This window comes from Musca autumnalis, unplaced genomic scaffold (genome assembly GCF_047663935.1).
Source record: "Musca autumnalis isolate F117 unplaced genomic scaffold, ASM4766393v1 scaffold_2, whole genome shotgun sequence".
Classification (NCBI taxonomy): domain Eukaryota; kingdom Metazoa; phylum Arthropoda; class Insecta; order Diptera; family Muscidae; genus Musca; species Musca autumnalis.
The window spans coordinates 79,753,716-79,768,228 of NW_027411755.1; the positions used below are offsets into that span (position 1 = coordinate 79,753,716).

A 14,513-nucleotide genomic window follows, 5' to 3' on the forward strand; every position below is an offset into this window, starting at 1 on the left:
TTTTTTACAACAAAACAATCGGTCCTTTTCAGGACCACAAAAAATTTATAAAAAAGAGATTATTTTTTCATCAAACTATTTAGCATTTTTAACATTTTAAATAAATATTTTTCTTTGTTTTTTTTTTTATTTTTGAGGCTGATTTTAGGAATATTTGAACATTTTCTTGTATGAGTCATATTTGACGGCGTCAGTAAAAATTTCCCATTAGAAGACACATTTTATTCTTCTTCTTGAAAAAAATATAATACAATTTTCTCTTTCTTTTCTATGTGTGTTTTTTGATGGCGTCAGTGATATTTTCCTATTAGAATATACATTTATTCTTCTTCTTTCTTTTCTATTGGTCTTTTTATCGTCCATATTAATTTCTTCTTTAAAGGCAATGTTTCTTCTTCTTATTATTTTCTTCATAACAAATATTTGTTCTATTGAACTTCTTTTTGTGTGTATACTAATGTCCACGAGGCATATGTTCAATAAATTTGGCGCGAAATGTTCTCTGCAATAATGCTCTCACTATTTCTCACTCAATATGGTTGAAAATTTTTGGCGGAAAATGCTCTCTGTTTTGTTTTATTTTTTCTTTTCAGATAATGATGAATGAAATATGCAATTTTTTCTTTTCAGATATATTAATTTTTTTTTTTTTTAATTTAGTAAAGTCTTACGATAATTTTGTAAAATTATTATTTTTTAAAAATATTTATCAAAAATTGTCTCACATAGAGTGGCGAATATTTCTTGGCCATTTGAAAGGCCTAATACTACATTTTAGAAAAACATTTTCTTTTAAAAAAGTTGTTTAAATCTTGTATTATTTTTACTAAATTGTCATAGAGAAGGGATTTATTTATTTTATTTTATACATTTTTGCAATAAATATCTAAATTTTTAATGAAATCAGGAAAAAAAGTACGTGTGAAAAACTTCAGTAATTCTATATGGTTTTTTCCTTGATATTATTATTTTTGAAGAATATTTTTTGTAAAAATTGATGAAATTTTTACTAAATTTTAACGAAAATGTCCTCATGTTTTATTAAAAATTAATTTTTGAGCGATTTTCATTTAATTTAGCAAAAATATTCCAATTTTCAAAAATATTACCTTTGACAGTGAATGTTTGTCCATAGGTGGTATACGGTAATGGAAAGATTTTTTTAACTTTTCCAAAGAAATAACTACTTTTTATGAATAATGTTATAATTTGGTGTAAATATACAGATTCTGAAATGTTTATAAAACTCAATTAGATTTGAGCTTTTAAATTTCTTTGAAGAAAAACTTTTCTTCATTGAAAATATGCCCACAAGAGGATTTCTGCCGTCTTGGACCACATAAAGATTTTGATTTTTTTTCATAGTGCAAATGTAAAATTTTTCAATATTTTAATTTTATCCTAAAGTAAACATATCAGGCTTTATTCTCAAACAGAATTTGGAAAAATATTTTTGAAAAAATTCATAATTCACACATAAAGATTTTGATTTTTTTTCATAGTGCAAATGTAAAATTTTTCAATATTTTAATTTTATCCTAAAGTAAACATATCAGGCTTTATTCTCAAACAGAATTTGGAAAAATATTTTTGAAAAAATTCATAATTTTTTCAAATTTAGTTACAAATTTGTGATAACATTTTTACAATCTGTGAAGTTAAACGCTTATAACTCTTAAACGGATAACGGAAATTACACCAAATTTTCGCTAAAATATGGCCTGATATCTATACAAGAAATGTGTAAAATATCTTCTATAAAAATAATCAAAGACTCCTCAGAAAAATTAAATTTCTACCAAAACTTTTGTAAAAAGTTAAACACGATTCCACACAATATTTCGAAAAATATAGCTATTGACTACTATGCACTTCTCAACTTTTCAATGTACCTACCATTTTTAAAAATTGCCAATAACAATTTAATAGTACACATAAATTTGTGAGTGTATTTGTGTTACAGTGAAATATAAACATAAAAGTGAATAATCATGTCTGACGCCGCCGTTGTTGAAGCCACCGCCTCCCCAGTTGCCGCTGTTGAGAAAAAGGCACCAAAGAAGGCTGCAGCCAAAGCGAAGAAACCATTAGCTGCCCCTACTCATCCACCAACCCAACAAATGGTTGACGCCGCCATCAAATCATTGAAGGAACGTGGTGGTTCATCATTGCCTGCCATCAAGAAATATTTGGCCAGCACCTACAAGGTTGATGCCCAAAAATTGGCTCCTTTCATCAAGAAGTATTTGAAGAGCGCTGTTGCCAGTGGAAAACTCATCCAAACTAAAGGTAAGGGTGCTTCTGGTTCATTCAAATTGTCCGCCTCGGCTTCCAAGGAACCCAAAGCAAAGACTGCTGAAAAGAAGAAGAAGGCCCCAGCTGCTGAGAAGAAGAAGAAGGCTGCCCCTAAAAAGGCTGCCGGTGAAAAGAAAACCGCTGCCAAGAAGCCATCTGCCGCCAAAAAGACCGCTGAGAAGAAGAAGGCTGACAAAACAAAGGCTAAGGCTGCCAAGAAAACCGGTACAGTTAAGGCTAAGCCAGCAAAAACCGCCGCTAAAGCATCTGCCACCAAACCAAAGGCACCCAAGGCAAAAACAGCAGCTGCTAAACCCAAAAAAGCCGCCGCACCAAAGAAGCCAGCTGCCAAGAAAGCCGCCGCCAAGAAGTAATTTTTCCCAGAAAGATTACTTGTTGACAACATTTTTCGATATTGGAAAGCATAATATCTAACAGCCCTTTTCAGGGCTACAAATTAAATTCAAAAAGAGAAAATCTTTATTTCAAACTATTTATTATTACTACTATTTATTGTTTTATTACCTAAATAAATAAGAAAAATACACACGTGTCTGATTTTAGGAAAATTTTACCCTCACTCATTACTTTTTCTATTAGGTAATTAACATTGAGCCTGTTTTATTATGGGCATTCCACAAAATAACACCACAAAGGGATTAAAATTTTAGTCTGGGTCATAAAATAAATGTGACTAATTTTTGTTTGTCTAATTATGGTCATTTTCATCTAATTTCATATTTTTGGAATTTTTCATTTAATCTTCAAAAATGATAATTTTTTTCTCTTTGCAAAAATTGTTTGCTGGGTAAAAGGAGATTATTTTAATCGGGAATGTTTTTCTATTCTAATGAAGTTATGTTGCAACTCTATTTTATTTCTCATTCTATTTTCCCCTAATTCTATTTTTTCCATTGAAAAATGTCCCGTTAATTTTTGCGCCACCACCAAACAAATTTCCCCTTAAAAATGTTCGCGCTTCATATTTGGCATTGGCGTAGTGAAGTATTACAGGCAAAATGCTTGTTGTTCGTTTATACATTTTTCGATATGGTGGTGACTGCCGACGGTAATACAAAGTAACATCGCACAAGCACACACACATACCCATACATTGGATGGCGTGTTGTTGTACACACATAGAGTAGCCAAGCAAGCAAAAAAGCAATATGAACCACGGCAAAACAAGAGTTGACGGCGTCATTTAGTAAATACATGGGAAAAATATTATTTTTGCTAGAATATGAGTTTTTTAAGAATTTTAAAATTATTTTGGTAAGTTTTTTATTTAAAAAATGTAAATAATGGAAAATAAGTGTTTCGACAAAAATTTGATCTCTTTTAAAATGTTTTTTGTGGCCCTGAAAAGGGCCTTTTATGGTTGAATTTCGACGAAATATGAAAAAATCAAGGCATTTACTTGGAGCTGGTGTATTTAGTAACAGCCTTGGTACCTTCAGAGACAGCGTGCTTAGCCAATTCACCGGGCAACAATAGACGGACAGCAGTTTGGATTTCCCGACTGGTGATGGTAGAGCGCTTGTTGTAGTGGGCCAAACGAGAGGCTTCGGCGGCAATACGTTCGAAGATGTCATTCACAAAACTGTTCATGATGCTCATGGCCTTTGACGAAATACCAGTATCAGGATGGACTTGCTTCAACACTTTGTAAATGTAGATAGCGTAACTCTCCTTACGCTTGGTACGTCTCTTCGACTTATCGCCCTTGGTGATGTTCTTTTGGGCTTTGCCGGCCTTCTTTGCTGCTTTACCACTGGTTTTTGGAGGCATTTTTCACTTTTAATTTTTTGAATCACACAAACACTGTTCACAAATGATAAAAACCCAGTACCCAAACAGAATATTTCAAGCATTATGTGCTCAAATGTTTCAGGTAATCGCAGTTGTTGTGTAGAATAGTGGCCAAACAACCCCAGTTTTCGATGTGTGTGTATTAAATGAGCGAGAGAAAAGTATAAATAGTAGGGGTTCAAGCGAGTAACGGCATCATTCTGTGTTTTTTCAGTGCTAAGTGAAGTGTTCAAAAAAATATTAAGTGAAAATGTCTGGTCGTGGTAAAGGTGGCAAAGTTAAGGGAAAGGCAAAGTCCCGTTCAAATCGTGCTGGTCTTCAATTCCCCGTCGGTCGTATTCATCGTTTGTTGCGCAAAGGCAACTATGCTGAACGTGTTGGTGCCGGTGCTCCAGTATATTTAGCCGCCGTCATGGAATATTTGGCTGCTGAAGTTTTGGAATTGGCTGGTAATGCTGCCCGTGACAACAAGAAGACTCGTATCATTCCCCGTCACTTGCAATTGGCCATCCGCAACGACGAAGAATTGAACAAATTGCTGTCCGGCGTCACAATTGCCCAAGGTGGTGTATTGCCAAACATCCAAGCTGTTCTCTTGCCCAAGAAGACCGAAAAGAAAGCCTAAATTATCTCGAAAGGTATTATGGAAAAAATACAGACCATCGTATAAGAAGAAGAAAATCCATACAAAATTCAACCAATCCGTCCTTTTCAGGACGACAAAAAATATTTAAAAAGAGAAAAAATCTATTCAAACTATTAATTTTCATTATTTACATTTTATAGGGAAAGAATAAAAATGACCAAAAATTTTATATTTACATTTTATAGGGAAAAAATAAAAATGCCCAAAAAATGATATTTTCCTTAATCGACGACAACCCTTGATTATTTGCAAATGACATTTTTTCTTTCATATTTCCTTAGAAAATATGTTCGTTTGTTGTAACTGTTTTTCATTTCTACCCCCCAGCAGAATTGTGTTTGTTTTGTGTCGCTTTAGTTTTTCACAGAAATAGCGAGACAGATATAGAGAGACAGAGAGAGAGTAAGAAAGAGCGAAAAAGAGATCATTCGTCTCATCGATGATGTTCGCGCCAATATTCGTTCATCGATGTTGCCGCCAATGTTCGTTCATCGTATGTTGACGATGTCTGTTATGAATGTGTGTGTGTGTGTGTGTGTGTGTGTGTGTGTGTTGTGTGTTTGTTAGTTAGAATAACCAAATGCCTTTACTTACGATGATGATGGTTGTTGATGTTGTTGTAGTGGCTGTTAGAGTAAATTATTAAGAAAAAGTGTTCTGCCGCCGCGAATTTTGAGGAGAAAAAAAGTTGTATTTGGAAAGGAAAAAATGCAGAAATGTGCGATTTTAGTAATGTTTCCAGAGCATAGAGTTAGTAATAGAGTGATGACAACATGAAGTGCGCACGGAAAAAATTTTTATTTTCAAAGGGAAAAAAGTAGAGTTGTGGAAATAAAATGAGGATCATTGTTAGTAACTAACAAAAAATACATAAAATAGAAGATAATTATGTGAATTTTGTGGACATTTAAGAAAAAATAAATTATTTTTAGTGAAAGATAAGAAGAAGAAGAAGAAGAAGAAAAAATTTTCAATGATTTCAACATAAAGTAAAAGAATTTATGTGATTTTTGGGACGTTTGAGAAAAAATAAAATATTTTTAGTGAAACATAGGAAGAAGAAGAAGACATTTTTTAATAATTTAGAAAATTATGTGATTTTTTGGTCATTTAAGAAAATGTGATTTAGTGAAACAAGAAGAAGAAGAAGAAGAAAATTTTCAATAATTTCAACTAAAGTGAGAGAAATTTAGAAAACTATGTAATTTTTTTTTGGTCATTTAAGAAAATTTGAGTTAGTGAAACGAGAAGAAGAAGAAAATTCTCAATAATTTCAACATAAAGTGAGAGAAATTTAGAAAATTATGTGATTTTTTGGACATTTAAGAAAAAATAAATTATTTTTAGTGAAAAATAAGAAGAAGAATAAATTTTTCAATAATTTGAACATAAAATAAAACAAATTTAGATCATTATGTGATTTTTTGGACATTTAAGAAAAAATATATATTTTTTTTTTAGGGAAACATAAGGAGGAGAAGAAGAAGAATTTTTCAATAATTTCAACATAAAGTGAGAGAAATTTAGAAAATTATGTGATTTTTTGGAGGATTAAGTAAAAGATAAAATATTTTTATGTGAAATCATGAAACATAAGAAGAAGAAGAATTTATTCATAACCAAATTTTTGAAAAAAGAGATGCTATAAAAATTTTTGGAATATAATTTTGAGAAAAATCGCAGTAAATATTTACAAAATTCAAACTAATTTAATGAAAATGTTTTAAAAAAGGTAATTTTCATTATACTTTTAAACAATTTAATACCAATTTTTAATAATTTCATCACAAAATAACAAAAATTTTTACTTGAAGGAAAAAATAAGTACATAACATCGCAGTCAAAGATATTGTTCGCTTGGCATAGCATTGATGTGCGTTAGTTATATGAACAAACAAACACACGCACACACAGAGCGACGCTAGCGTATACACACATCAAGCAAGCAAGCAGCTACCCTAACAATGAGAGTTGCCGGTAGAACATGTATTAGTGGAAATAAAGGAACATTTTTGTGTATTACGAAAAAGGAATGATCAGAGTTACCGACGGCAAACATTTTTGAAGGCAAAAGGGAAGATTATTTGAAAAATTTTATGAAATTTGGAAAATGAAAGAAAAAATAAAATGCACTGAAAAAAGTAATATGAAAGAAAATATTTTATGGTTAGTTTTATTTTTCATATATTAAGGTAAGTATTATTTTTGGTATATTTTATTAAATTTTTTCATGTTTTTGTAATTTTCAACAAGAAAATATCTCTTTTTAAATATTTTTTGTGGTCCTGAAAAGGACCGATTGTTTTGTTGTAAAAGAAAAATTCTCCAAATAGCGTCAAGAAAATATTTAACCGCCGAAACCGTACAAAGTACGACCTTGTCTCTTCAAAGCATAGACGACATCCATAGCAGTGACGGTTTTACGCTTAGCATGTTCGGTGTATGTAACGGCGTCACGAATAACGTTTTCCAAAAACACCTTCAGAACACCACGGGTTTCTTCGTAGATGAGACCAGAGATACGTTTTACACCACCACGGCGAGCCAAACGTCTAATAGCTGGCTTGGTAATACCCTGGATATTATCACGTAACACTTTACGGTGACGTTTAGCGCCACCTTTTCCCAAGCCTTTGCCACCTTTACCACGACCAGTCATTTTTCACTTTTTTTTTAATTCACTTTTACACTTCACGAAATCACAAGACAGAATGTTTTTTCCAAGTTAGGTTCAGTTGTATTTATACAAAAATTGGCCTGTTTGAATAACTAAGAGTCTTTATGAAATGTATAGGTATTTGTGTATGTGTGAGTACACATTTTGTGCGCGCACAGCTGTCTTTACTGTTTTACCCACCCCTAATCATAGCCGCTTCTTCGAAATTTTCTATAAATACCGCTATATGGTATTTGGGCACAGTTCGACCTCATTCTGTGTTGTGTGCTCTAAGTGAAAGGTTGTGTCTAGCTAACAAGTGAACAAGCTTAACAGTAAAATAGTGTGAAGTGACTGTTCTACAGCAAGTTGTTAGCTGTTCGACTGGAAACAGCGAAGAGATAAAATTTTGTTTTCGTGAACAAGTGACGCAACCCGTACAGCTGGCGGGAAAACTTGAACCCGCTAGCAATCCAGAGCCGTCGTCATTACTTTCTGACGGCGGCAAACCAACGATGGACGAGTTATCTGAGGATAATAAAGCTGCGTCTGCAACGGAAAATAATGATAGTATGTTTTCTGCAGACGATGGTGAATCGACGGTTGATGCAAATAATGTGGATGCATACTCTCGACAGATAGTGCAGAGTTTGAAGCTAAGAAGAAGAAAGGAAAAAAGCGCCGAGGCAGCCGTGATGCTGCTTCTTCTTATAAAACTATGAAATTGGAAGCTACCATCACTCAGCTTCAAAATGCCCTTGCTCGTATACAGCATCTGGAGGAGTTAAACAAAAAATTAACGGAAGAACTAGCTGCCGTTAAACAAAATATTGATCATCGTGGTACGGTTAGTGCGGACGGCACTCCTATCACAGTAAATGCTGAACATACTTCTGGTGCAACTGCAGTCCTTGGTTGCAATACTGAAGATGATGGTGTTACGCCGTTAGCACCGAGTGGCGGCTCAGACAAATTACCAAACTCCGTCAATAGCGCTGATAACACTCCCTGGCGGGAGGCGACATCGAAGAAGAATAAGCCAAAGATGCTTAAACCAGCTGATGAAAATACTCATTTGAAGAAAACTCTTCATGATACAACACAAAGGTTGACTCAAGCCATTGGTCGTGAAGGTGCTTTCCACCGTGTCATTGGCAACTTACAAAAGCAAGTATCCGATTTAAGTGGTGTTAAACTCAAAAATACCTCAGAAGAACTATCGGCGAAATCTTTAGTTGGCACCCCTAAATTGGTCCAACCATTTAATAAGCCAGATGACTGGGCTGTTGAGGTAGCCGGAGACCTCGACATGGCGAAGGATGTTGACATGCCGTCAACTGATTTAAATACCGATGCTTCGAAAGGTACTTTACCAAAGAAGAAGGCGATTCCTGGTACTTCTACAACATACATAAAGATGCCGAACAATACCAGAAACATGAAGGAAACTGAACGTGATGCTGCTGCTAATAAGGCCACTTCATCTAGTAAACCTGCTGCTGGCAAATCAATGCCTGCATTTACCATTTATGACGTAAGCGTCCGTGAGCTCTCGGGGATTCTTAGGCAGCGATATCAACCAGGTGAGTTTGGTATTACATACATTCGGCAATCTGTCTTGTCTCTCAAAGTGAAAGGCCTAGAAATATTTAATGAAGTTAGGATCATGCTAAATGAACGTGGGTACAAATTTCATACCCACACCCTAGATCTGTGTTACCCTTCATGCTAGTCATAAATAGACTTCCTAGTGAATTCCCAAGAGATGATGTCAAATATTTTCTCGAAAATCATTTGCAATTCCCTGTTGAAGTAGTAGGGCTAACCAACATAACCCATGAGAAATGGCTCCTTAGAGTCTCAAGACAGTCAGATATTCATAGCCTTTACAAGCTTAAATTTATCTATGATTGCAATATTTATATCACTAAAGATAAGGGTCGCGACATAATTCAATGTTTTAACTGTCAGCGATTTGGTCACGTATTGGCCAACTGTACAATGCCGACCCGTTGTGTTAAATGTGGCGAAAACCACCAGCCTAAAGAGTGTCCTATCCCACCAAAGGATAAAAAACAAGTGGTAGTAACTCCAGACCCCATTACTGGAGAGCCAGTTACATCGCCTGCTCCACCTTGCAGTTGTGTCAACTGTGGTGTGTCTGGTCACCCGGCTTCTGCCCGCGATTGCCCACGCCGCTTGGCTATTTTGACTAGAAAAGCTAACAACAAAGCTGAAATTCAGGCCAAAGCTGAGGCCCGGTCCCAACGTTTGTCGGCTGTTCGTAATGGTTGTCATACTCTGCAGCCTCAAAAAATAGCGCTATCTCTACCAGACCAGTTCGTCCTTCTCAGCCGGCTTCTTCAAGCCAGGGTACTGGCACTGGTATGAATAATGTCGTTCAGTTTTTCGGATCGGACTTCAATTCGAAGTGCGATAAAGCCAGAACTTTTGGTCCAATTTTCAATGAAATAAAAGCCAAAGCTGGTTTAGAAGCCGCCATGTCTGCATGGCTTATTTTTATTGCTGGAGATGCGCAGTTTTAAAGTTATTTTTTTTAAACGCTAATTCTTTAATTTCTCTTACAAGGAGACATTATTTAATGAATTTTATTAGAGAGAGGCGACCCGATATATTACTTTTGGCTGAGCATAAGCTCAATCGCACTCATAATTTTCGCATAGATGGATATAAGTGTTTCTTACAGTTCAGGGAGGGTGGAGGTGGAGGTGGGACCGCGGTGTTAGTTAAAGATAACTTTCGCTGCGACCGCATCCCCATTTCTACAGGCTGTATTGAATCATGTGTTGTTAAGATTTGGAAGGAGGATGGTTCCTCAATATTTTTTGCGGCTCTATATTGTCGTCCCACGATTGATTTTCACCCAACTGACCTGCAACCACTGGTGGACCTCCAGGGCCAGGGCGAGGTTTGTTGGGTGGTGACCTCAATGCCAAGCATACATCTTGGGGAGGCTCTGATATCGACTCCAGAGGTAGACGCTTGTTCACGTATTTGGCAAACTGTCCCAATTTTGAAATTTTTTCCTCCGGCATTCCAACTAGGCCCAATGGAAGCGGTGGCTCCTTCATTGACGTCTTTTTGTGTACTCCTGGCATGTCTTTGGTCGGGGGTAGCAGATTAGCTACTGCCCATTATTTCGAATCTGATCATAGAGCGATCGAAATACTTTTAAATATTGGTACTTTTCAGCTTAGGGAGGCCAAAACTGTCTATCTGTATGATCGTATTGACCTTGGATCTTTTAGGGGCAAATTAAGACAAGGATTATCCGCTAGCTCTTTACCCATTAATAGAAACGTTACCGTTGGAGAAATCGACACTGCTGTTGACAAATTGGAGTCAGTATTTCGGAATGCTATTGAGGCTGCTGTCCCAAAAGTTAAACCCCGCAATAAATCCTTGGGGGTTCTCCCTCAAAGAATTCAGAGTTTTATAAGGGAAAAACGTAGGCTCACTAGGACCCTTAGGAGATCATTGGATCCCTCTAGATTTCCGGCTCTCAGGGCTGACATAAGAAATCTAGATCGAATCATTGAAGACTCAATACGTATTTTCGAGCAGGAACGATATTGCAATTTTTTGGAGAATATAAATGTCAACAACAAAACATTTAGACAGGTTAAAACTGCTGCCGGTCTTTCAGTTAGGGACCCTGTTGGTGATTTGGTGGATGCCTCGGGCGTTCGCATCGTCGATGATAACATGAAAGCCGAGTCCATTGCTGATCACGTTGAGGGAGCGTTACGACCCATGGTTGGACCGATTGATCATTCGCTACACAGCTTGGTACACCGAGGTGTAGAGGGGATGGACGATCGATCCCCCTTGGTTACCTTCTGTGACGCGTTCACGGCGGACGGTTCTGCAATCGGCGACGAAACCAGATGGAGGGAGGCTGGTTTCGTAAATTCTGAGGATATCGGCGGTGCGATTGCCCGCAGACCCAATAAAAAGTCTAGTGGAATCGACAGAATCCCCGACACCGCCCTAAAAAGGCCGGCTCTGTCGTCTTTGGATTCTTGTGTATTTTATTTAACCATTGTTTTAATGTAGGTTACTTTCCTAAGGCTTGGAAGGAGGCCATGGTTGTGCCTATTTTGAAAAGAGATGCTTCGCCTGAAAACTGTGGCAGTTATCGGCCAATCTCAATACTCTCGGCATTCGGTAAATTATTCGAATCATTTATTCTGAGCCGTATTAGGGTTCAGGCCGAGGATAAACGAATTTTGAAAGACAACCAATTTGGTTTTCGCTGGGGACATTCCACGTCTCACGCGTTAACTGTATTTTCTTCTTTCGTAATTAAAGGGTTCGAAAGGCGCTACGGCACAGTTGCTGTTAGCCTCGATGTTGCTAGGGCGTTTGACTCGGTGTGGCATGAAGGCATTCTCTTTAAAATGAAACATTTGGCTTCGATGCGCATACATGTAGATTAGTAGCAAGTTTCCTTGTGGATAGGCATTTTAAAGTAAAGGTAGGAGATCGACTTTCGAGCCGAAGATCAGTAAGAGCAGGGGTCCCACAGGGTTCACTTTTGGGCCCTATGCTCTATAACATATTTGTTAGCGACATTCCTGAGCCTCCCCAGGGAGGCTTGCTTCTGTCTTACGCCGACGATGTCATTCTGGCGGTTTCTGGCTCTAGAGCTAATTCTCTGGGACAATGCCTTAATATATATCTGGACGAACTACACAGGTATTTCACAAAGTGGCGCCTTAAACTTAATGCAGAGAAATGCTCAGCCATTGTCTTCAAAGGCAAATCCAAGATTGTTTATCCTAATTTTAATTCGTATGCACCTGTTCTTAAAATTGGGAATGAAACTATTAAAGTCACGGATAAAATCAGGTACCTAGGTGTTATTTTCTGTGAGAAGCTAGAGTTCATCCGACACTTGGATTTTATACTCGATAGAGCGAAAAAAATATACTTTGGCTACCATAGTGTTCTGCGTCATACCGGGGGTCTGGCCAACAGAATTAAACTATTAGTGTACAAACAGGTCATTAGACCCGTAGTCTCATATGCCTTCCCAGTATGGTTTACCATATCATCTGCTCAAATGGAGCGGCTAAGGCGATGGGAACGGTCTATTTTGACATATTGCTTGGGATTAAAACCTACCACCAGTGATGATGGAACAATTAAAAAACCCTCATGCAGGGTAACATATGATCTAGCTGGTATAGAAAGAATTGATAGATTTTAATAAGAGGTGCCTTAAACTTTGTCGAGGCGGCTAACCATCTGGACAACTCGCTGGTTGAGAGATCCCTGGATTGCTCCCTTGACTCCGAAACACTACGCACGCGCAGACATCTACCTCCTGCCGCGTTACCTAAGCTCAAAGATGAGGGTCTTTTGTATAATAATAATGACAAATTGATGTTCTATCATAGAAGATACAACAAAATGGATTTGACTGACACTGTATATATCACAAGTCAGTAATTGCATTGTAAATATTTGTAAATAGTAGCTTTAAGTCGTAGTAATAAGTAGTTTTAAGTTCTAGTATAAGTATTTTAAACTGAATTTGCCTTTTTTAAATTGATTTTTTGGGCGTTTAAATATTCTGATATCGAATTTGTAATGTTAATGATAGTTTGCTAGTGGCCTCACCACAGCATAAATTTTAGGATTTAAGAAGGCGGCGCATTGTCGCATGTTTACTTTTCTATTAATATAGCAGTAAGCCATTCTGTTTAGCAATAAGATTTATTCAATAAAAATGGCTTTAGCCAAAAATGAAAATGAAATTTGGGCACAGTTATTACAGTGTTAACAGTGTTTGTGTGCATACCTAAGTGAAGTGAAAAAAAATTAAAGTGAAAAATGGCTCGTACTAAGCAAACTGCCCGTAAATCAACTGGTGGAAAGGCTCCTCGTAAGCAATTGGCCACTAAAGCTGCTCGTAAGAGTGCACCAGCCACCGGCGGCGTCAAGAAGCCTCATCGTTTCCGTCCTGGTACTGTTGCCTTGCGTGAAATCCGTCGTTACCAGAAGAGTACTGAATTGTTGATCCGCAAATTGCCCTTCCAACGTTTGGTTCGTGAAATTGCTCAAGATTTCAAAACTGATTTGCGTTTCCAGAGCTCTGCTGTTATGGCCTTGCAAGAAGCCAGCGAAGCATACTTGGTCGGTCTTTTCGAAGATACTAACTTGTGCGCCATCCATGCTAAACGTGTCACCATCATGCCTAAAGATATTCAATTGGCCAGACGTATCCGTGGAGAACGTGCTTAAATTCTTGACGTTTTAAAAAACATATTTTTTACAACAAAACAATCGGTCCTTTTCAGGACCACAAAAAATTTATAAAAAAGAGATTATTTTTTCATCAAACTATTTAGCATTTTTAACATTTTAAATAAATATTTTTCTTTGTTTTTTTTTTTATTTTTGAGGCTGATTTTAGGAATATTTGAACATTTTCTTGTATGAGTCATATTTGACGGCGTCAGTAAAAATTTCCCATTAGAAGACACATTTTATTCTTCTTCTTGAAAAAAATATAATACAATTTTCTCTTTCTTTTCTATGTGTGTTTTTTGATGGCGTCAGTGATATTTTCCTATTAGAATATACATTTATTCTTCTTCTTTCTTTTCTATTGGTCTTTTTATCGTCCATATTAATTTCTTCTTTAAAGGCAATGTTTCTTCTTCTTATTATTTTCTTCATAACAAATATTTGTTCTATTGAACTTCTTTTTGTGTGTATACTAATGTCCACGAGGCATATGTTCAATAAATTTGGCGCGAAATGTTCTCTGCAATAATGCTCTCACTATTTCTCACTCAATATGGTTGAAAATTTTTGGCGGAAAATGCTCTCTGTTTTGTTTTATTTTTTCTTTTCAGATAATGATGAATGAAATATGCAATTTTTTCTTTTCAGATATATTAATTTTTTTTTTTTTTAATTTAGTAAAGTCTTACGATAATTTTGTAAAATTATTATTTTTTAAAAATATTTATCAAAAATTGTCTCACATAGAGTGGCGAATATTTCTTGGCCATTTGAAAGGCCTAATACTACATTTTAGAAAAACATTTTCTTTTAAAAAAGTTGTTTAAA

The 14,513-nt window shown here is 36.1% G+C and overlaps 3 protein-coding genes across 3 annotated transcripts; all 3 read left to right on the forward strand.

The window, feature by feature from the left end:
- Window positions 1-1,991: 1,991 nt before the first annotated feature.
- LOC141392910 (histone H1-like) lies at window positions 1,992-2,742 on the forward strand. Its single transcript, XM_073965881.1, has one exon. It carries the CDS (start codon window positions 1,992-1,994, stop codon window positions 2,667-2,669), a length of 678 nt encoding a protein of 225 aa, XP_073821982.1. The 3' UTR covers window positions 2,670-2,742.
- A 1,428-nt stretch (window positions 2,743-4,170) lies between these two features.
- LOC141392319 (histone H2A-like) lies at window positions 4,171-4,732 on the forward strand. The gene is made up of 2 exons (XM_073965269.1): window positions 4,171-4,189; window positions 4,377-4,732. Exons 1-2 carry the CDS (start codon window positions 4,171-4,173, stop codon window positions 4,730-4,732), a joined length of 375 nt encoding a protein of 124 aa, XP_073821370.1.
- Window positions 4,733-13,224: 8,492 nt separating this feature from the next.
- Window positions 13,225-13,679, forward strand: LOC141392911 (histone H3). Its single transcript, XM_073965882.1, has one exon. It carries the CDS (start codon window positions 13,269-13,271, stop codon window positions 13,677-13,679), a length of 411 nt encoding a protein of 136 aa, XP_073821983.1. The 5' UTR covers window positions 13,225-13,268.
- The last annotated feature ends 834 nt before the right edge of the window (window positions 13,680-14,513 follow it).

Excerpts from the sequence above, each read along its gene's own strand:
- LOC141392910 (XM_073965881.1), top strand. The coding sequence starts at position 1,992 with ATGTCTGACGCCGCCGTTGTTGAAGCCACCGCCTCCCCAGTTGCCGCT.
- LOC141392911 (XM_073965882.1), top strand. The coding sequence starts at position 13,269 with ATGGCTCGTACTAAGCAAACTGCCCGTAAATCAACTGGTGGAAAGGCT.